General features: G+C 34.2%; 1 protein-coding gene across 20 annotated transcripts in view; it reads right to left on the reverse strand.

The window, feature by feature from the left end:
- The window catches only part of LOC128855325 (calcium-activated potassium channel slowpoke), a 307,274-nt gene that overhangs the window by 53,807 nt on the left and 229,705 nt on the right, over positions 1-23,762 (reverse strand). For 16 of the 20 annotated variants that reach the window (XM_054090145.1, XM_054090144.1, XM_054090139.1 and 13 more), the window contains 2 exons: positions 22,640-22,716; positions 6,692-6,763 (listed from right to left, as the gene is read on the reverse strand). In XM_054090145.1, the coding sequence (XP_053946120.1) occupies positions 6,692-6,763; positions 22,640-22,716 (149 nt within the window). The remainder of the gene's footprint in view (positions 1-6,691; positions 6,764-22,639; positions 22,717-23,762) is intronic. The other 4 variants (XM_054090156.1, XM_054090153.1, XM_054090157.1 and 1 more) reach the window with 1 other exon arrangement.

Genomic DNA, 23,762 nt, shown 5'->3' on the forward strand with positions numbered 1-23,762 from the left:
CAAAAAATAAAAGTCAGATTTCAACTTTTATCCTTGATCGAAAAATAAAAGTCAAGTCTTAACCTTTATTCTTCACCGAAAAAATAAGAGTCAGATTTCAACTTTTATATTTGACGAAAAAACAAAAGTCAAATTTAACCTTTTATTTCTGGCCGAAAAAATAAAAGTAATTTTTCAACTTTCATTTTTGTCCGAAAAAATAAAAGCCGGAATTTAACTTTTATTTTTGTGCAAAAAAATAAAAGTCAGACTTTAAATTTTATTTTTGACCGAAAAACAAAAAGTCAGATTTTAACTTTTATTTTTGACTGAAAAAATAAAAATCGAAATTCAACTTTTAGCCTTGAACGAAAAATAAAAATTAGTCCTCAATTTTTGTATTTTTTTGAAACAAAAAATAAAAGTCAGATCTCAACTTTTAATCTTGACGGAAAAAGGCCAATAAAACATAAAGTCAGATTTTAACTTTTATTTTTGCCTGAAAAAATAAAAATCGAAATTCAACTTTTAGCCTTGATCGAAAAATAAAAATCAAATCTCAATTTGTTTTTTCAAACAAAACAAAAAAAATAAAATTCAGATTTCAACTTTTATTCGTGAGCGAAAAAATAAAAGTCAACTTTAAATTTTCAATCTTGATTCAAAAATTAGAAGTTAAATTTCAACTTTAAATCTTAATCGTAAAATGAAATTCAGGTTTCAACTTTTATTTTTGACCGCAAATCAGATTTTAACTTTTTTTTTCTCATAAAAATAAGTCAGAATTCAACATTTAACCTTGACGGAAAAGTTAAAATAAAATTTCAACGTTTTTTAGTTTTTTGAACAAAAACAAAAATAATTTTTCACCTTTTATTTTGTAAGCAAAAATAAAAGTAATTTCTAAACTTTTATTTTTGACCGAAAAAATAAAAGTCAGATTTCAGCTTTTAATATTGGCGGACAAAAGTCAAACTTCAACTTTTATTTTTGATCTGAAAAATTAAAGTTAAAACTTAACAGTTATTTTTGATTGAAAAAGCGTCGGTCAAAAAATTACGGCGAATTGCTGACTTTGTTGAAGAAAATAAAAAAAATTTAAATCATATATGTGGGATTAATATTCCCGGGCTAACAAGCATTACATTGCTATATACATACAAATGTAAAATAGACAAACTCTTTCCGACTGATTTCCGATCTCTGCCTAAAATATATTAAGTCCACCCTTGCGGTGTGGAGAGGTTTTTCTGTTGTTTGTAGTTTGTAACTTGTGTACGCCGTTGTGTCCTGTAAAGAGTTGGAGTTTTTTTTGTTTTTGGAAATAACAACAAAATGACCTAAAGAAAAGACGTTTTGCCTTTCGAAATTTTTCTTTCGAAAAATAATTGAAACTCATTTTCATGTTTAGTGATACCAAATTAGTTTAAAAAAAACACTTTTCCAACAAAGTAATTTTTTTTGTATAAACAGGTGTTTTTAGTGATTTCATAGCCAACTGAAATTTATCTGTCATTACGTAAAACTCCGTTTTCACCTAGTAGTTTCTCCCTTACAAGGAAAGGCGAGTAGTGTGGCTTGAGAGCAGAAAGACTGCGGCAAGTGTTTGGCTGTTGAAAGCGTGCATTAACTTCTCTACAGAAAATTATCGTATGAATGGGCAAATTATCTTCGGATTTTGACTACTATTGACATAATTTGGTCGATACATTTCCTATTCTCTGTATCTTTATTCGCTGAAGGTATGAACTCGTTAGGCACCTTTTTGAAGGGTTATGCAAAATATGTCCTACATAAAGTGAGTTTTCTAAACTTTCTTGCTGTTAAGGATACAAGTAAAATGAGATTTAAGCTACTTGATCAAAGGTACTTGATATCAGTACTTATTCGAAATATACCTATACAGAAGAATTACTGGTCAAACGCCCTAGATACTTAAGTAGATCATTATTCAGGTTATTTCTAATTAATTTGGTTACATGACATGGTGCCCAAAACTTAACTGTTTTCGAGATAATCGATTTTAAAGAAAATTTGCTGTAAGTCCGCTTTTTTTAATGTAAGTTCAAGGGTCCAATTTTTTTTCTGTTATTAGTTAAAGGGTATGCCAATTAAAAAATTTAATTAATAAGTAATTAATTTGAAATGTTTGGAATTTACATCTTTTCACTAAGTTCTTCCTACCTCACATCACTAAAAGCAAATTTTTCTAATAATGCCATCAAAACGCCGCTTTACTGCTACTTGGGGAGTGCCAAACTGGTACTTTAACCATTTCACCTGCCTACGATTGTTTGGCTTCTTATTATTGCGGGCATTTCATTTAACACTTTCGTTTACTCAAAATAATCTCCCTTCAACTGCTTTCACTTATTCCAATGATATTCCAATTATTTTATATCCAGCCCTATCATAGAATCCGTCGCAGACTGTTTTTCGTAGAAACTAAGAAATTGTAATCATACAATTTTAATAGCTCCGAACGTACATTCGAAATAATATTTATGTGCGTCCCATTCACACACAAAATGAGGACATTTTGCTTTGCTGTTTTTCATTGGCACTCATGTCGAGATTTATCCACTGAGGACATAATCGTGTTTGCAATGACGCCAATACGTCTTTTGGCGCATAGATAAATGTCTACTGTCCCATTGGCACGTTTAAATCTTTGCCAACTCCGTGCTGATAGCCTCCCTCCGCAAAGAAATCGTAAAACAGAGGATAGTCGGAGAACTGGAGTTATGGACGACGGCCTTGCTGAGTTTGCGCCGTCTTCAATGAAACTCAAAACGTACGTAAATGCAGTATTATTTAACCGGTAATTTTTGATGAACCTATTTTAAATCGAATTTAAGTAAACTTTTTTTTTAACAAAAAGGCAATCACTTACAAAGATTCGTCCATATCAAGAGGGTTGCTGGCATCTCTCAATATTTCCGCTCAATTTTGAGACTCGGTTTACTTCTCTCTTCCTCCATTAACACAACCACACATGCCAACGAATACATTTTTACAGAAAATTCAGCTAACTTGATTATTTGCCAAATTGTCTTCTTTACATTGAAGTGAGCTGTTGTCGAAATATTAAAAATTGACATTTGAGTTTGGCAGCACTTATTTCGTGTTCACATGGAACCCACGATTACGATTTTTTCGTATTCGCAGTAGACATTCGTATTCGTAGCTTATCTACGACGGATTCTATGATTGGGCCGATCATCTTTGTATTAATTTTCTGGTATCTGAATTTGTAACGAATGCGCCACTAACTTTGCGAACAGCTTCTCTATAACTAATTTGTTGAACCAAGGATTATTTTCCAAGGCGGCACAAAACTTAGGTAGTGGGGATGCACAAATGTTGACCAGAGAGGCGACAATTCTGCGGTAGGGAAGCCACAATCCTACTGTTGAACCAAAATCCTGTTGTTTGCGACGAAATGACGACAAAATCCTTTAGCCTGAGACGAAATGAGTACAAAGCCAAAATCCTTAAGGAAACCAAAATGCTGCCGCATTTACAAAAATTTTCCCTTTTATATACAAAAAATATTTCAATCCAAGCCTACTTATTTCTTGAGAAAAACAAATCCTACTTATTTCACAGAAAAACAAGTCCTGATAAACCTTAAAGTGAATAACTCACAAATGTCATATACTGTTTCAGTTTACATTATGAGTGAATATTTCAGTATTTTAATATTCGTTGCGAATGCCATTAGGGGATCCAACATTTAATATTCGTTGCGAATGCCATTAGGGTGACCCAACATAATTATTCATGTGAATCATGAAGAACTCTGTTCTCAGAGATGCCTATGGTATCAGGAGTATGACGATTTGCTCAAATTAGAGCAAAGATTGGTTAGATCTTCACAAACAATACGTGGCACTCGCTCAACAGGCATTCAAGTCTTCCATCTTCGGCGCTTATATGGAAACGCTTAAACTCCAAAACTACATCGTTGCAAATAAAGGAGCAGGTTTGAAAATAAAGAGGCAGGTCTTATCAGTTCAAACATTTTTTTATGAATTTGTGTTGCTGATAATTTTTCCAAAACGAAACCATTTATTATTGCTTAATAGGCGTTTACTACTGTGGTCAAAAAGTAAGGTGAATTTATTTGTCAAACTTCGCGGGATTAAAATTTCGCTCTAGTTATTGTATTTTTTCATGAGTTGGCAGCACTGTTAATAACATCTGGGCCAACTTTCATGTGAATGTCATTATCAGTAATTTATTAACACTTGTGTTTATCAAACGACCAGAGTGCATTTTTCGATTTTTACAATGTCTGATTTGATTGAGCAGAGAAGTGTCATCAAATTTTGTTTGCGGAATGAAATTTCGGCTGCGGAAACGTTTAGCATGTTGCAGAAGGCATTTGGTGATTCGACCATGTCGCAGAAAAATGTTTATAAGTGGTACAAAGACTTCAAAGAGGGTCGAGAACGTGTTGATGACTTGAAGCGCTCCGGACCACCATCGACGTCAACAGATGACCAACACGTGAATAAAGTGAAAGAATTAGTGCTCAAAAATCGTCGGTTGACTGTTAAAGACCTTACTGATATGATCGGAGTATCAGAAGGATCTGTGAAAACCATTTTGAAAGACCATTTGGGCCTACGAAAAGTCAAATCTCGTTTGGTACCGAAAACTCTTAATTTCTTGGAAAAAAGTCGTCGCGTTGATGTGTGTGAAACAATGCTTTCAGACTATCAGGACAAGCTCAAATGCATCATTACGGGAGATGAGACTTGGATTTAAGCTTACGACCGTGAAACAACCGACCAATCAAGCGAATATCGTGCTAAAGGCGAGGCCAGACCGAAAAGAGCACGTCAAAGTCGTTCAAAAATAAAGGTCATGATGAAAGTTTTTTTCGATTTTCGAAGTGTGGTGCACTATGAATTCCTTCCACCTGGCCAAACTGTTAATAAGGAATATTATTTGAGCGTTATGCTTCGTTTACGTGAAGCGATTCGTCTAAAAAGATCAGAATTATGGGCCAACAACTCTTGGTTTCTGCATCATGATAATGCACCGTCTCACACTGCACTCCTTCTTCGTGACCATTTCGCCAAAAATTCCACGCATATCGTTCCGCAACCACCGTATTCGCCTGATTTGGCTCCGTGCGACTTCTGGATATTCCCAAAACTCAAGAGACCACTCCGGGGAACGCGTTTCGAGTCGGTTGAGGAGATAAAAGCTGAATCGAAGAAGGTGCTGATGGCTATACCGGAAATGGACTATTTGGCATGTTTCGGGGATTGGAAAAATCGTTGGAATAAGTATATTTCATCGAGAGGGGATTATTTTGAAGGGGATGAAATTGATTTACAAGAATAAATAAAGATTTTCCATTTCAAATTCACCTTACTTTTTGCCCACAGTATCGTTTCCAAAAAAAAAAAAGAAAAAAAAAAAAAAATACACTGAAATGTCTACTTCAAATGGTTTGTAAGCGAAGAATAAATTGACAGATTGGAATACAATTTTTTTGTGTGCGCAAATTAAAAACGAAATACTGTAATGGTGTATAAATTTTGATTGCTTTATTGGTCGTTTTCACACGTCGTTTTCAATGCTTATCAACCAACCTGTTGAATAAAAGTTTTTTATCTTAAATCAATCAACTTCATCAACTGCATCATCAACAATACCCAGTGGTTTAGGAATTTTTATCAATTTAAGCTAGTCTGCACATAGCCTTAATCAACATATAATATATGTATGTAAATACAACTATAAGTCAGGCGAAATAAAATCTAGTAGATCTTCAGCAAGACTATGCATATTTTTGTGTGGAGCAGAATATACGAACTTACTTTCAATTATACCTGAATACACCTCATTCCAGTAATGCACCTACTTAAGTAATATAATATTTAATATACCTATACGTACATATATAGTATATATAGTGATTAGAAAATATTTTCATCCTATATTTTTTATGGCAGCTAAATATTCTACCAAGCATCGACGCTAAGTCGCGCGGGAAGGGGCTACGTTAAGAGTTGAGTGGCTTAAGCTTGGATGGTAAGTAAGTACAGTAATAGGTTTATATGTATGTAAGTAGCTGCTTTTGGTATAGCAATGGTTCTATAATTTTTAGTGTCTTCGCAAAGAGCAGCATAAATGGGCGTGGCAGCTGTATATTTAAACTTTCGTCTACCTATGAAGTCGCACTAACTTAAAGCGGCTTAAACATGAAAAATCGATATGTTTTGCGCTATTTTATTCTCTAGCAGAATTTATGAAGCAATAAATAAATATTATTTTTTTTTTTGTGGTTTCAGCAAATTACGTAAATAATCAAAGAATCAAGAATTATTTGACATATAGACATTTATAACTTAGCTGACATTGTGGGGAGAAACACACTTATGTAAGTAAATATGCAGGTAAGTATGTTAAGGCGCGAATAAAAGAAATTGCAGATTAATTGCATTGGCTTAGCGTTGCTTACAAATAGCAGTATGACGGTTGTTAATTAATTTTTGTTAATTTTTTATTTTTTTTTATTTTTTGGTTAAATCTTTCAAGCTGTTGGCTTTTGAGTTATTGGATGGCAATTTTTTTTGTTTCTTTTGAATATTTATGCAACATTTTTGGGTTAAGCTTATTTTAAGTTGATTATTACTGGTTTTTTGTTTATTTTTTTTGCTTAGGATTAGGTTTGATTGGCTAATTTGCATACCCTCCATTTGGTTAAGGACTGAGGTAATGCCTTGATTCACCATTCCGGTCTGCATCATAATCATGCCCACATCTGCAAGATGGTTTACAATTTGTTGTTGTTGTTGTTTGGTATAGCTTCAAATGTTTACATAGTACATACATACAATATACAAAATCAATGAATGATTTAATTTTGATTTGAATTTCCTGAATATAATAAATGTAAAATGTATACTACAGATATTTCATATACTTATGATTTAGGATAATTTAGTAATCGATAAAAATGGCTGATGGAATTTCTTGTTATATATGTATATGTATCGAATTATAATAAAACTTACGACCTTAGAGGTACAGAAGCACGCAAATAAATTTGTAATAGTTCGAGCTCATCCGTACGCACGCACATATGCATGGTGCTGTGCACACACTTGTGGAACATACTGTTGTCCAACAAACAATGTGTTAATAAGTTTTTTACCTTTCATCAATGAAAGACTTGAGCTTTACAGCTTCACTCGGTCCTTTGATGGAACCAGGACGCAGTAAAAAAAGTAAAGGCGCCCAAAATCGCGTTAATATTTGATATGAAATAATTTTATGAATTTTTTTAGAGTTGAAATTCAAAGTTTGCCCCTTTTTGCTATCTAAATGCAGGGTGGGGTTATGGCGGTAGGTCCAAAGTTTAACAAGCGTAGATCCTTATTAGAAGACAAAAATTTTAAATACTTTGCCATTCATGTTTTGTAATGGTCTATAATGGAATAAATTTCCGTTTGTTTTAGACTCATGTCAGTGTGTTTGGTCCAAAGAACAAAAGATATTTAATCACCCTATCGGAAGATTTACTTAGTTTTGCCATAAATTCTGTGACAAATTGTGCAATGCATTTTTTTTGTCGGGACAATTAGCAAGTACAGCACTCAGACAACATTAAGTCCATTGTAGATCTTGTGTGAGTATATCTTGTGGTGCCCAGGAGCCAAGGTGGTCGCTTCTTAACACATCACAAGCCTGATTCGAGCGAAGGCGGGGCAGGCGAACAGAAAGTGGGCTGCCGTCTCATTCTCCTCTCCACAAGCTGGGCAGAGTACACTGCCTGAGATACCTACCTTTTCCATGTGCTTCGCCCACAGAAAGTGGCCCGTCATCAGTCCAACCAGCTGCCTACAGTCCCTTCTGCTTAAAGACAGGAGGATTCACGACAGTCGGTTGGAAATTACAGGTAACATCAGTTTAATCTGCTGCCTCTCTCAGCCTGCCAAGCACGCTTGTGGGTTGTAGTAATCTATTTGCTAATCGTGGCTTTGATGGCTGCAGAAGGGAGTAGGAGAACAGGCTTCGGGCCAAAGAAATTGGCCTCAGAGCCTATCCTAGGTAAGGAGTAAGAAATCTCGTTACCCACGATACTCATGTGGGTGTCCTGGATTTACAGGACTCAACAACCCTTGAAGTGGTTGGGGCGCCATGAGCGCAGCTTGGGTGTCGCTGCGGAAGGGGGATTAAGACCGGGGAAAAAGTGTACCAGGAGGATGTATTAGAAGGCGTGGTGAAGCAGTTGAGTAGTGCTCTCTTCAATGAAGAGCGTTGGATCTTCCAGCAAGATTCCGCTACAGCCCATAAGGCAAAAACAACCAACCAGTGGCTAAAAAGCAATATTTCTGTGTTCATAGCCGCAAATGATTGGACGTCTGGAAGTCCAGATCTCAATGCATTGGACTACAGTTTATGGTCAGAATTATAGAACATGGCCTGTTGAAGACCTCACAGACATTTGGAGGGTCTCAAACAATCTTTGGTGCAAGCAGCGACGTCAATTTCCATAAAAACTGTGCGTGCTGCAACAGCTGAATGGCCTTAATCGCTTGTGTAAAAGCAAATAGTGATCATTTGGAATAAAAATTTGTTTCTTTTTTATTCACATCATTAAATAAAACTAACTTCATTAAAAAAGTGTTACAATTTCATATCTATAACAGACTTAACTCGTAACAGAAATAATGGCAGAACTAAGTATAATTTGTAGTATGCAAACAGACAAGCGGAGCGAGTAAAGGTAAAAATAAAGAAAGTTTCAAAGAATATATAATTCACAATTATTTTATTTCTGTGTGTGAATGTGATAACGATTTAACTGTCATGTTTTCGGAATTTATTTATTTATTTTTTCACCACTTCGTACGAGAGTCGGTTGAAAAATTCGAGTAAATATAAAAACTACTTGCTTGGGGTAAACCTTTTTTATTTTTCAATATAGTCTGCTTTTAGACTTATACACTTCACACACATTTTTTTGTGCTGCTTTTTTTACTCTTTTTAATTTTTTTTAAGTTTTTTAATTTAAGAAAAAAAAATTTTTTATAAAAATATAATTATATTTTTTTTTAAATTTTTTTTTATATATTTGTTTTTAATTTTTTTATATTTTGTTATATTTTGTTATATTGTTTTTTTAAATTTTGTTTATTTGTTTTTATTTTGAACTCTAACACATTGTTTGTTGGACTCTCTACATAAACCGACGAGTTGTTCAAAGCCATTCCTTCAAACGCCATTAGGCCATAGCCATACATTCGATAGGCTTTATTGCAGCAGCATCTATTCATAATCAGAACACTTGGATGGTAAAAAAAGCTTGCACTACTGCTGTTCAAAATGTTCTCTGCAACGCATAGTTAGTGGACAAGCCTTATGCTGTTGCGTGTGTCTCTTGGCGTAGCGAAAGCCGCATCCAAACTTTTAAGAAAAAAAAAAATTATGAAACAGCGAGGCAATGAAACCAAACTTTTCTCACAATTGTAGTCACCGTTTACGGTAGCGATTAGTCACAAAATGAACACAGCGCCGGGTTTTCAGATTTATGCGTTTTATACTTTTTTTTTCGTTTTCATTAACAAAACTAATTCATACTTGTCAGCAAAAACGTAACTCATTTCCTATCATCTCAGCTACTTGAGTAACTAATACATATTTACAGGTGTAACGGCTTTGGCTGCTGACGCTTGCTGCGAATCAAGTGTAGCAGCCGTTAGTAGGAGTACTTACAGTAAGAATATTACGTATACGCACCTACAAACATTTTGTCTATTATCTATGAATGTATGTAATTGCAAATGATTACGTAGTTACAAATGTAGGAATTTATGTAAAAACACTACGAGAACATATTTACATTTGCTTTGTAACAGATGTAAGGTTCAAACAATTTGTTTGTTTTTTTATATTATATATAAAATGAAGGCTCTTTAAATAGTTTGAAGAATGTATTTGTTTATGTACAATGCTTTGGGTGGATGGTTGCATCTAATTATACCGAGAATACATAGAGTAGCCACATTCATATATAATTTTTTTAAGGTTTTATTTTATTTATAATATTTACTTTAAATAACTGTTTACTTATACCTTTACCTATTTATATATTCAACTTTTATGCAGACCTGCTTGAAGATGTTGGTTTTTAATTGACTTTTAGTGCATATGTATTAGGGGATATATTACATTTCTTATTTTTTATGTAGAGTAAAAATGTTGTGCGAGATTTGATAAAAATCGAGCAACGTGCAATTCAATGAAATTCACAACAAACAAATTATAATAATAATAATTTATATATCTTTAGATGCATATATGGGCGTGTGTGTACATTTGTAAGTGGAGTAAAAGGAAGTATTTAATTTTATTCTAAGTGTTTCATCCTTCGAATAATTTTGAGTTGGTGCTGAAAATCAATGAGTTGCTCTTCACTTTTGCTACTTTATATGTAATTGCACGTGCGAACACTTTATCAAATCTTCTTTTAGTTTTCTGTGATTCGTATATATATACTGTATATATTTATTATATGTATTTACCTACATAAACTGTTTCAGTTAAAGCAACATACGAGTAGACTATATTTGTAGAGTTTCTTTCAAGTGCGAGCTTCTTTCTCAGATTGAACGCATATGGGGGGAATGGGTATTCAGTGTCTGTGTGCTTAAAAATGTGATAGTTGGTGAAAAATTTACAAATCGCTAATATTTTTAACCCTTTTGCATCATTCGACGGAATAAATCGCGAATAAATAAATCGGTCAATAAATAATTTTTTCTCTAAAGTTTGAGAAAATTAAATAATTTTGGTAATCCTGTAAATTTGAACCAACAGTAAAAGTCCTGCCGACGCAAGGTATTTTGAGGACGTTTTATCGTTCCGGATGCGTGTCGGCATTTAGCCGCGCAATTGGTTCGTAGCTGCAAGTATCGCGAAGTCTGCCATTCTGAGCGATAAGATACGCAAAGGTATAGTAAAAGAGTCACGTTTTCATTCAAAGACATTAGGGGCCATTAGCGATGCAGTCTTAACTTCCTTACAATGTAAACTTGCGATGTGAGACGACGGTAGAGTCAGAACGAATTTAAATTCTTCGATTCAGTCTCTCAGGGTCACCGCCAGAGGAACCAGCAGGCTTTTTATATATTTTATCCTACGCACGATGGCTAAGCGATCTAGAGATGATACGTCAGATAGTGACAGTTCTGACGAATATTACTTTGAATCTGATAAGACGGAAGATGACGGCATTTCTGCGTCAATTCGAACGATACAACACAATGCCGGAATATAAAACGTATACATAAATACATCCAAACGTATTTTTGTTGTTTTTTTTCAATTGGTTGCTTATAATTATTTTTTTTTTGTTTTGATTTTATGAAAAATGTTTCTTGTGCTAAATAAAGCCTTAGTTTTTATAACGTTCAACGTATTTATTTTCTTCACTGCACACTCCAAGACCTCTCGCTCCCAGCGATGCTCGCCGGTCGAGCGGCTCCGTCCGCAAAAGGTTAATTGTATCTTCTATACCCGCTTACATATTCCAATAGTGATTAAACAGCACGCACAAATACTGGTCATTATGTAAGAGAACGTCTTCCAGCCCAACTTTACGGATGACAGCATTAGTCTAGAGGGTCGGATTTGTGTTCCTCAGCGATTTAAAGTTGTAAAATTTTGGCCGAATGTGAATTTAATTTACCGAAAATATCATGTAATACTACTTTTTCAAATAAAGTTTTATGGACAGATCACGAGTGACTACTGTCTAGCTAAATACATAATTTTACATTTTTCATTGACATTTCATCAAGAAAAGATTTACGTCTCAACAACGTTTACAAATCGTACAATTCTATTGCGAAAGTCGACGTTCTCTTAAAAGCGTTCATCGCGCACTCAGGACAACTTATGGTGTACATAGCCGTCCTACCGAAGGTACTAGTCGGTAAACCATCGGTAAAATTGAGAATAATTTTACATTATTGGATGATACACGACCGATTAGATCACGCACAGCCCGAAGTGAAGAGTATATTGTGGCTGTAAATGAGAGCTTTGCCGCAGACTCGGAAGAATCGATTCGGCAAGGATCTCAACAATTTGGCCTATCTTATGGCACTACTTCGGCGACTTACGCAAAGATCTCGGTTTTAAAGTGTATAAAATACAGTTAGCTCACGATTTGAAGCCGGCTGATCTTCCAAAATGCTTTGGAAATAGTAGCGGAAGATCCACAGTTTGGGTTCCGAATTTTTTCCAGCGATGAGGCCCATTTTTGGCTTCTTGGCTAGGTCAATACGCAAATTGCCATATTTGAGCTGAAGAGCAACCCGAAGCCATTCAAGAATCAACCAAGAGCTATTATATCCACCAAACTCCCTATGGGCTGGAGGAATTACCGGCCCATATTTCTTCAAAGACGAGGGTGGCACCAATGTAAGAGTGAATGGCGAACGCTATCGCGCCATGATAAACGACTTTTTGATGCCGGAAATTGAAGTCCGTGATATCCACAACAACACCGCGCTGGTTCCAGCAAGACGGCGCTACTTGATATACCGCCCGTGAAGCAATGGATTTAGATAGACAGATTCTTTATGAGGTTTGAGTTTCGACCTCATGGTCTTTTGTGCGTTCGACTAATCACAGTACCTCATTCAGCCCAAGTTCCCTTATTAAACTCAGGATATAGCTGGGTTGTATTGAGCGTATGCGCCCTTCTGCATGAAATTGGCAAAGATGTCTCAACCTTCTTTTATCTTTGGGGAGGGTTATATGTTTTCGCAATCTCTTTTTGTTGTCAACCTCATAGTCAGGGTTTCGCCTGGCGTAGCCTCAGAGTTTGTTTCCAGCGAATCTCTCTTAGTCTTAGCTCTTGACTCCTAAGCTTCTCCTTAATAGTGTGTTGTCTCATAGCAAGGAAGGGCTCGGGTCCTATTAATGACGAGGCCGCAACCTCTTTTGCCAATGCATCCGTTTCTTCGTTAGAAGTTATAACCCTGTGTCCTGGGACCCAAATTAGCCGGGTGCGATTGCAAGTTTCATTTCTCGACGCACTCTACAACCAGTGAGGACTTAACCTTACAGGATGACAGATTCTTGAGTGTCACCTGACTGTCGCTTAGAATGACAATTCGCTCGTTCCGGAAATTCCTGTCTAAGTTTATCGCTGCACACAGACAGATGACATACACCCCCACTTGAAAGATGCTTGGAAAACTACCCATCGGCAGAGAACGCTTGGTTCTATGGCCATATATTCCCCGCGCATATGCCTTCTGGTGTCTTCGGGCCATCTGTGTACCAGCGCGGGGTACACACCTGAAGCTTCCTTTCAAATACAGGTCTACTCCAGGCAGACATATTGGGTGTATTCAATAACGCATTATAATGCGCAACGTACTTTTGCAGTGTTGGCAATGCGTTCAGAAATGCAAATATGGCAGTACTGCAAATGCATCGCGTTCCAAAACGCCATTTTTGTATCCAACGTCGCGCATTATTTGCAGGAAAAATTTTAATACTGCCAATCTATCAATTGCAACACTTGTCACATTGGCAGTGCTGCCAGCGCTGCAATTACTGCGCATTTATAATGCGTTTCTGAATATACCCATTCTTGGAAGTTTGCATTGGCTGCCGAGGAGCGACCGCTATTAGAAAAAAAAAATGTTTTACCATTTGGTGTTTCATGCACGGAGCCTCGAACCTGTGCACTACCGAAAGGAGGACATGCACCAACCGATTCGTTTACGGTCCCAGTTTATGCTTGTAACAGCAACGTTTCTTAAAAAGGCCGGTAAGGCAAATGAATTGGTGTTTTTAGAATCTTCACTGAGCCAGTCGATTAACTTTTCCGATCAACTTTTTAATTCAGGTACCATCGGAGGATTACTCGTATAACGATTAATCAAATGTAGTTTTCGTAGTGGATTTTAATTATTTTTACGTGGAACTCACTTTAGAAATTATAAGTCTTTTACTCAATATCTACCAAGGAAGACGTCATCGAACTGTGATACATTTCAAAATAATGCACTTTTGAAAAGGAAACTCGAACTTGAAAGACCCTTTTTATGCATAACTTATGTGTACTAGTAAATATATACCTAGACAACATTGCAAAATACAAATAACCAAATAAACTACAGCTTGTGTCATACATATATGAGTCATAATCAATCAACCATATAAATACAGCTGGGGAAATTTAGGGTATAAAACATAAACATAGGGAATCATACTTGAAATATTTTTGGTTTTTGTATTACGAATACGTGTATTGCTTAACTTTCTTATATGTAAGATATACAATATAAATGTTATATTTTTTCTTGTTTAACATATTTTTATACTTTTCAATTTGAATTTGTGCCAGTCCATGCACTGTTCATCCGAAATCAGAACATTGACGAGCTAACGAAAGGAGAAAGCGTAACTTACGTTTATGTGCAGATTATTATTTTAGAGTTTATATAAAAGGGAAAAGTTGGAAAAATTTTTAGATTTATAGAAACTAATTCGAAAATAAATGCCTAATTGTGTTTGTGTGGTACCGGATTTAAGATCATTCCGCGTTTATCATAAATGTGTTTTGTAGGTAGGTTTGTATGTATAGGTTGTATGTATAGGTGATAAAATAGTAATGCTGGTTGTGGGTATTTTAATAATGAGAGAATGTTCAAGAGAAATTAAACGAGAAGAATATATCCCGACTGAGTGCGTAAATAAACATGTAAAAAGGGTTGATTTTCTTCTTTCCTATTTTAATTTGGTTAAACGATATGCATCTAGTATATTATATACCTATGAAGCAAAAAATTGCACGTAGATGGCGCTATTGTGGGTACCATTTCACTTTTTTTGCAGCAACAATATTGCTTCGCTATAATTTCAATATCAATGGACGAGTGAGCTCGTATTCGCACTTTGTTTAAGCAGTTATAGCGACGACTAAGACGCAGGCGCGTAATCGTTTTCTTAGTTTGAATTTTCAGAATAAATTCCATTCAGAAATTTAATATTACACTAAAGTTCAACGATAGCTCGATTTACTGACATATGCTACAAATGTATAAATTTTTAAACTGCATCTAAAGCGGCTGATTCTATTTCTTTTTAAGATTATGGTACGAGGGTTGCCTTTTAACCGGATCGCCTTTGATGCATTGTAATTCGATAATTTTTAGAGGAAAGTTTGGTATTCTTTAGCATGAACTTACATACAACATTTTCACTTACTCGCTTGATTTGTTCTTTTTCAGTGAATTGGGAAATTAATTTCACCCAAAAGATGGAATTAACTTGTGAAAATTTTCGCGCGATGATTTATTACGACTCTCGACGTGGATTATCGAGACAGGAGTGCATTGATCAACTTACTTCGACATTTGGCTTTGAAGCACCACACGTAGCCTGTGTGAAATACTAGTACAGCAAGTTCCAACGTGGGCGTCTATCTTTGCAGGATTAATTTTGTAAAGGCCGTCCAAAAATGGTAGTTGTGCTAGAAACTATCGATGCTGTGGATAAATTGGGAACGTAAGGCCATCGTGTGATATATCTTGAGATAGAGGCGTCCTTAGGCATTGTTCACCCCAGCATACATTCAATATTGGACAAACATTTTTCGTCAAAAAATTTGTTGTTTAACGCATAATTTGACAACTGCCCAAAAAGAACGCACTTGTATCGATTGGTGTAAAGAAATGTAGAATAAATTCAATCTCGGCGAGCTCGAAATTGGTCAACTCCTGTAGGGAGGAGAACAAGTGTCTTTAGAATGCGGATAACATGTCTTTGATCTTAGTTCCAGAACATAGTAACATAGAGAGAAATGAAATTGCCGATGAGCTTGCCAGGGCGGCATCGACTGAATTGGTCTCAGAGGTCTCCAACCGGTCATCGGCATCCCCTTGACTGCTGTTACATAAAGTAGAATTGTACAACTTGTTTCTTAGGAAGTCATAGATCAGAGGAATCTCCATTTCGAGTAGTATTTCGAAAACCCATTGGCCTGATAGTCCTGGACTCCACGAAATTCAATTTCCAAACTTGTAGCTGTGTTTAAGAGTCATGTGTGTGTTAAGCCTGGGCGGCTCTGTAACTATCTGGGTTTGGCAGCCAGATGATTAAGGTCACTGGGTGCTCTTTTCTTCGGCATCCTGCTCTCATAAGAACTAATTAATAGGTCATTCGTTTTACAGCACTAATTTAACAACTATTGATTTTATTTTTGTTCCCGAACCTAATATAATAATAATAATAATTAAATGCGACGTCAACGTCTGCGGTGCGTGAAAGCCACCGGAGTGGGAAAAGTGCATTCAAAATTACTTCAAGTGCATGTCAAAGGCATGTAAAAGTGTATTGGGTTCAAAGGAGAATATTTTGACAAACAATGAAATCATTTTCATAAGTATTTGATTGTGTTTTCATTAGGCGTCTCCGATTCGCCACTTTTCTTCTGCTCGCTAGCTCTGGGCTCTGCTCACTTGATAAATTTCCATGTGAAAGCAAGAACAAATGCTAAAGCAAGATTCGCCGTTATCGAGTGTTGTTATATCTGATACAACTATTATACGGGTAACTCATGAGTTTCAATGCTGTTAACTCTCTTTTCTGATATTAGGGGAGTTGCATTAGATTGCGCTCATGCAGCGAAATTTTTGTTGCTTCAATTTTGGGTGTTCTCTCTTTTTTTTTACGGTCGTATTTACACACCTTCAATTGGGTAGTTTTTAGTCTACAGCCAACAACAGCTTTGACTAGAACGAGAACACAAAAGGTGCTGAGAGAGCACGAGCATCAAAAGTAACGAGTGGAGCAACAAATGTTTACCCGTATGCATGCGGTGTTACTAATACTTATTAAGAGCTTCCAAACAAATGCAATTTTTGGCAGCTCTTTTTCAGCGCTAGCAAAATATGTTTATTCAAACCAGTTAATTGATCTATTCGCAAAATGTAAAAGGCAACTCTCGTATTAGCCACTTTTTTGTTCAAATATTCCTTTCGCCTCTATCTATCTTTTCCTTTTATGTGTATAAAATGGTACCACTATTAACGGTTCTTTATCTACCTCTCTAAGAATGCCACCTGTTAAAGGGAGTTGTCTAAGCTTAACTAAATTATTTTTTAATGTCTCACATAACTATTTTAAATTCATTTTGATCTTATCTTCATTAAAACTTTACGTAGCTGGCGTCATTTTAATTTTGAAAATCTATTTATGAAGTTGAATGACTTTCCTTACAACTTCTAATCTTATTTTAATTGAAATTAAATTGCTAAAAGTAAATTATTTAAAAGATTGTGATCGAGGTGTAAGTTTATTTATTAAAAAAATTATAAAAAATCAATCTATTTTCTCCAATTGTAATGCATAAAATTTTCTCTAACCCAATTACAGCTTACAATTCTCCTAGTACTCTTTTGGTATGGATCAAAATACAACTAAAAACTAAAAATTTGTATTTTTTACGAATGTGCGAATTAGTTAATAATAATTTTTTTTTAACTTTAATAATTTTTAACTTAAATTTTTTTTATATTAACTTAAATTTTGTGAGCTTTAAAGTGTTGGAAGAAAAGTTGCAGTGTGTGTGTGAAATTGGAAATAATTGGATATTGGAAATAATGTTACGTTCTATTTTGAGTTTGCGGAAGTAGATTACAAAAAAAAAGAAATTAATAAAAAGTATCTTTGCAGGAATTATTTTGTTTTTTCTTTTACTTTTTTGTTCTTTCTTTTACTTATCTTGCTTTTGGAAGTCTAGGGAAAATGATGCAACGCACGCAAACATATTTACAGGAAAAAGTGAGCAATCAGTCAAAGAAATTGTCAATTAAATTATAGTAGACAGGCTTTTGTGTAAGCAGCAGAAGGCGCATTATACCGAAAACAAGTAGTGGTAAGGGATAGTAATGTATTTGTAAAGAATGTATAGGGACGAAGGAAGGCTAATAATAAACGAATAAAGGGAAATGGAAGAAAAAATTAAAATTACATTTTATTAAGTAATATTTTTTTATACCCATTTCTTTATGTCAAATTAATTACTATCTCGATAAAATAAAATATATTTAAAAATAATAAAATTAACATACAATTTCAATAAATTCAATAAAAGAAAAATAGAGACCGTAAAAGGTAACATAAATTATTTAATAAGCTTTGAGAACTAAGAAAACAGGAAATAGAACTTCAATAAAAAATTAAAGAAATGACAAAATTATTTCGGTGTCATGGGTTACAAAAAATCAATGAGTTGTTCAATAAAAAGAAAATAAAAATTTTATGAAACAAAATCATGAAACAATAATTCAAAGTGATGTGAGGTGTTTAATTTTCACGCTGAGTCGGCCAGCTTGAGCTAATTACTAATGCTGAGCTGATGTGCTTTTGGAAAAGCTCCTTTTTATTTGAGAGCAAATTGTAAAAATTCGAAAATTCTAAAGCGTAGAAATGAAAACTTTTTTTCTAAAGGTTAACAGGTAGTATCGTGTTTATGTTGTGCCACAAAACGTGACGCAGGCAAAAAATGGGCATTAAGTTCGTTCAGGTCCCAAAAGATAAAATGAAAATAAAAGGTTGGATAAAATCGTGTGGCACTTCGTTGAAATCAGACGAAAAAGTTCGTGTATAATATTTATCGGCAAAGGTTTTCGAAATCGGGCCAGATCGGAAGTGGCCGAAGTTATCTAGCGATGCTCTGCCTATTGAAATTTTGCACTGCTGGAATGAGGCCGAGACATCCCGCCCTTTGGTTGACAAAGGTTGCGTCTACGCAAATAGAGTAAATCCTTTTTTATTTAAAAAGTGTAGTTTTATTTAAACGAATTTTGTTTTAGATCATACACTGATGGCCGTGTTGTTTACCTGTAAACAGAATTGACCCATCTTAAGGATCGACTTGTCAAACTGGATAAATTTAAATCCAACGTCAGTCAAATACTTTCTTAAGGGCAGCTTAAAAGTTGGAAGATCCAATAAAAACAATTAATTGGGCTTCGAACGACATGGCACAGGCTGTATCCAAAATCCGTACATGGATTAGCATACGAGGTTTGTTAAAAAAATAACGTAAATTTACAAACTTCACGGGCTACGTACATTCGACTTTCGATTTTATTCGATTTATTATTTTATGTTGGCACACTCGTCTCGAAGAATGTTCACGGCTTTAGCAATATTTAGCAGGTTTAGTTTGCTTGTGAGAGGCATAAATAAGACAAGTCTTTTGCCTGTTCGGTGATATTCTGTTTCGACTCTTGGCTCTACTGGATTTTGCCATTGATTCGTCAGCAGTTGTGAAGCTTTTAAGTAAATCTGGCTCACCGTTAACGTCGTTCAACAATTCCTGAGCGATGCTCATGCGACGTTGCTATTGGACAAAATTCAGCAATTTTGGAACGAACTTCGCTGTCACACGCTTCATGCCCGAAATTTCCAAAGAGATTGCGTGGCATGAGCCAACCGATATGCGGACATTCTCACCAAATTTTCCAAGTGTGACTCGACAATCTCCATAACAATTTTCTTCACTTTCTCAACATTTTCATCGGTTGTTGATGTGCTGGGGCGTCCAGAGCGAGCGTCGTCATTCAAATCTTCTCGATCTTCTGTGAAAAGCATTTGTAACTTGTAAACATTTTTTTGACTCAGAGTACTCTCATCATATGCCACTGTCAACATTTAAGTATTTTTGAGCACTTAATGCCATTTTTTAAACACTTGTCTTATTTATGCCTCCCACAAAGAAACTAAAAATGCTTGATTGCCAAAACCATGGACATATCTTCGAGACAAATGTACCAACATAGAAAATAATAATAATCGAAAGTCGAATGTACTTAGGAAGAGAAATTTCAAAATTCACCTTATTTTTTTAACAGACCTCTTATATAAGCTCTTGCTAGAACAGGATAATAATCCTAAATAAAGATGAAGGAAAAGAAGATATTCGAGTTGCTCCATTGTACGAGGGTCGTTTAAAATGTACAAAAATAAAACTACTTAATTGTTTGGGGTTTGCCTTTTCTATTTTCCGACATAGTCTCCTTTTAGGCTTATACACTTTGCGCAACGCTATTCTCGTTTGTCGCTCCCTTCCGAATACTAGGAATAATAAGTCTGAAAAATAGCCATTCGTTTCCGCAATCATCTCCTCATTTTAATAAAATCATTCCCCGCCAGTCATTCTTCAAATTGGGGAACAAGCAGTAGCCCGAGGGAGCCAAGTCTGTAGAATAGAAGGGAGGATGTGAAACGAGTTGGAACCCTATTTCCATGAGTTTTGCGACCGCATTTACTGAGGCGTGAGTTGGTGCATTGTGGAGAACCAAAAAATTAAAAAATAAAAAGAAAATAAAAAAATAGAAAAAATTAAAAAAAATGTAAATAAAAAAAATTAAAAAAAAAGATTACAAAAAATAAAAATAAAATAAAAAAAAAAACGATTAAAAAAAAAATAAAAAAAAAGAATTTGAAAATAAAAAAACAATAAAAAGAAATTAAAAAATGAATAAAAAAATTTAAATAAAAACAACTTAAAAAAAAAATTAAACAAAAAAAAATTTAAAAAAATATTAAAAAAAAGATTAAAAAAAAAATTAAAAAAAAAAAATTTTTTAAATTAAAAAAAAATTAAGAAGAAAAAAATTAAAAATAAGAATTTAAAAAGAGGTTTAGATTTATGAACGGAGCTGTATATTTTGTTATGCTGGTACTGTGGTATCTAAGGAAGGCTAATTACAATTAAGTGGATGGAACATAAGCAAATTTCAGAAATTATAAAGAGAGATCAACAAAATTATTTATGCTGCAAGTTCATAGTATAAAAATCAGCAGGGAATTAGAGAACGGTGCTCTTAAAATAATCATTTGAGTAAAATTTTTAGAATTTAGGTCTTATTTACAATTTCTAAAAGACTCATAAAGGTTTATAAAAAATCAACGAATCAAAACTAATTCGCCTTCGAACACTGCACAACTCAATGATTTCTTTTTTTGTTTTTGTTATAAAATAATTACAGTTTTATATTTGTATATGTGACTAAATATTTTCAATCAGAAATAGGCTTTTAGTGTGAGGAGGCAACAAACAAAACCGTGATTTTTTCATATTTTATGAAACAGATTCAAAACAAACAAAAAGCTGTTTTATTTTTATTTTTATTTTTATGAAACAGATTAAAAAAAAAGAAGAGAACAACTAAATGTGGCATTTTAAGTTAGTAACAGTAGAAAGAAACAAAAAGGAGGTGGGTTGAAGTACTTAGTTTTAGAAAATTGCTATTGCAAGGGTACTAAAAATTATTTAAAAATAAATAGTAATAAGAGATTAGTTGTAATATACTGGGATATTTGTTAATTAGAGCGGTAACCAGTTAAATGGTTTAAGAAAAAAAAAAAAAATTAATTGCTGGTATTTTGGTCGAGGATACTGGGTTGGTAGGGCTCGATTTGGTAACGGTGTTTGCAAAAAACAAAAATAAATTACAAAAAAAATATATATATAAAAATTAATATAGTTTTCATCCAGAGTTGTAATATTTAAACAAGAGTCTCGTGTGGTTTGTTTAATACTTGGTTTCTGGGAGTACATTTTTTTATTCTCATTTTCTCTAGTTTTTTTGTTTATTGTGTGGGTTTGGCTTTTTTAATACAATATATTAAGTTTTTTTTTTTTAGTTTGCATACGTAATAATACAAATAATTTTAAACTAGTTTAGACATAATTTACCTAAATCATCAAATTTGGTCCTTGGCTGTACTGTCACTGTTCGGGAAATGCGTATTGATTCGATTCATGTGATATAATTTTTTTTTACATATTTTTAAATAGGTTTTCATAGTTTGAATAGTGTAAACAAAATGAAAAATAATGTTAATGTGAAATTTTTCCAACGATAATACGCAGGTGTGTTGGACAGTGTTTGTTTTTTGTGGTTTTGCGCAGGGTCACGCCAACATTGTCAATACATAAAAAATATGCAAAAAATATATTTGGAAAAGAGAGCATTTTAATTATATATTTATATGTATTGTATGAAAATTTATATTGTTTTTTTCTTCTATATATAATAATTAAATATGTAAATTAAATAATTAACGTTTTTTATCTGATAGTAATAATTTGAAGTCAAATGAAAATAACACTTAACATATTTATGTGCGTATAAGCGCGAAATTTAAATACTGTAGACTGTATAACTGTTAAATATACTTAGTTTATGAAAAGAGTTTCGGGTTTGAAATACCTGAAAAAATTGTGTAATACTCAAATGTATATAGACTTAGACATTTAAGAGACGTTAAATAATTTTAATTTGTACATTTGTGACTACTGCAATTTTTTTACTGCACTGTTGCACAATTTTACAGCACTCAATATTCGGAAAATAACTGTTTTATCTCGAATAATACATAGCGCATAGGTTTTTCTATATACCATAGTTTCCTTTAAATAATAAGAGATAGATGAAACAAAATTGAAGTGATAAACCAAATTCAAAATCTCTTACCACAGAATCAAAATTATGCGAAATTAATTTTTACTATATGAAAATTAAACTAAGTAAATAATTGTTTTCTTCAAATCATTTCATTGCATTCGTATAGTTATGAAAAGTTTACTTACAGTTTTTGCATTTACACTTCTTGATTAACGTTTCATCTTTGATGTCCTCGTGACAGGCCTTGCAATAGAACCAGGCACTGGAATATATAAAAATGCGATCATTTAAAAACCATAAACACTTAAGCAAGCACACTTAGCATATATGCATTTTTCCAAGATTATTTACAGTTGGGTTTACAATAAAAGCAGCACGATTTTTTTTGCTAAGTTTTATTATTTATTATTTGTATTATTTATTGGCCGCCGTGCCGAATGGGTTGGTGCGTAACTACCATTCGGAATTCACAGAGAGAACGTTGGTTCGAATCTCGGTGAAACAGCAAAATGAAGAAAAACATTTTTCTAATAGCGGTCGCCCTCAGCAGACAATGGCAAATCTCCGAGTGTATTTCTGCCATGAAAAAGCTCCTCATAAAATATCTGCCGTTCGGAGTCGGCTTGAAACTGTAGGTCCCTCCATTTGTGGAACAACATCAAGACGCACGCCACAAATAGGAGGAGGAGCTCGGCCAAACACCCAAAAAGGGTGTACGCGACAATTATATATATATATAAAGCGTGGTTAAATTGCAAGGGCCGATGTTGAATGTGAACCACACCTAAACGTCAACGACACCGTTGGACTTCTTTCTTTGGGGTTATTTGAAAGAAAAGGTGTACGTCGATAAGCCAGCAACAATTCAAGAGCTAAAGGATGAGATAATTCGGCACATTAACGACATAGAACCTCATTTATGCCTCAGCGTCATCGAAAATTTGGACCATCGGATGGAGGTGTGCCGCAGTGGCTATTTGGCTAATATTTTGTTTCATACGTAATTGAGCCATACCAATATTATCATAATAAAGAAAAATGGCAATAATTTCCGAAAAAAATTGTATTTTATTCAAAATCAACACCGGCCCTTAAAACTTAACCACCCTTTAGATAAGGAACTATATGCATTTGGTGGTCTTTGGAGGTGTGCCGCCGAGGTCGCGGCGGACATTTGGCCGATATTTTGTTTTATACGTAATTGAGCTACACCAATATTATCATAATAAAGAGAAATGATAATAATTTTGTTAAAAAAATTGTATTTATTTTAAATCAACACCGGCCATTGAAACTTAACTACCCTTT

Source organism: Anastrepha ludens, chromosome 2, assembly GCF_028408465.1.
Source record: "Anastrepha ludens isolate Willacy chromosome 2, idAnaLude1.1, whole genome shotgun sequence".
Lineage (NCBI taxonomy): Eukaryota > Metazoa > Arthropoda > Insecta > Diptera > Tephritidae > Anastrepha > Anastrepha ludens.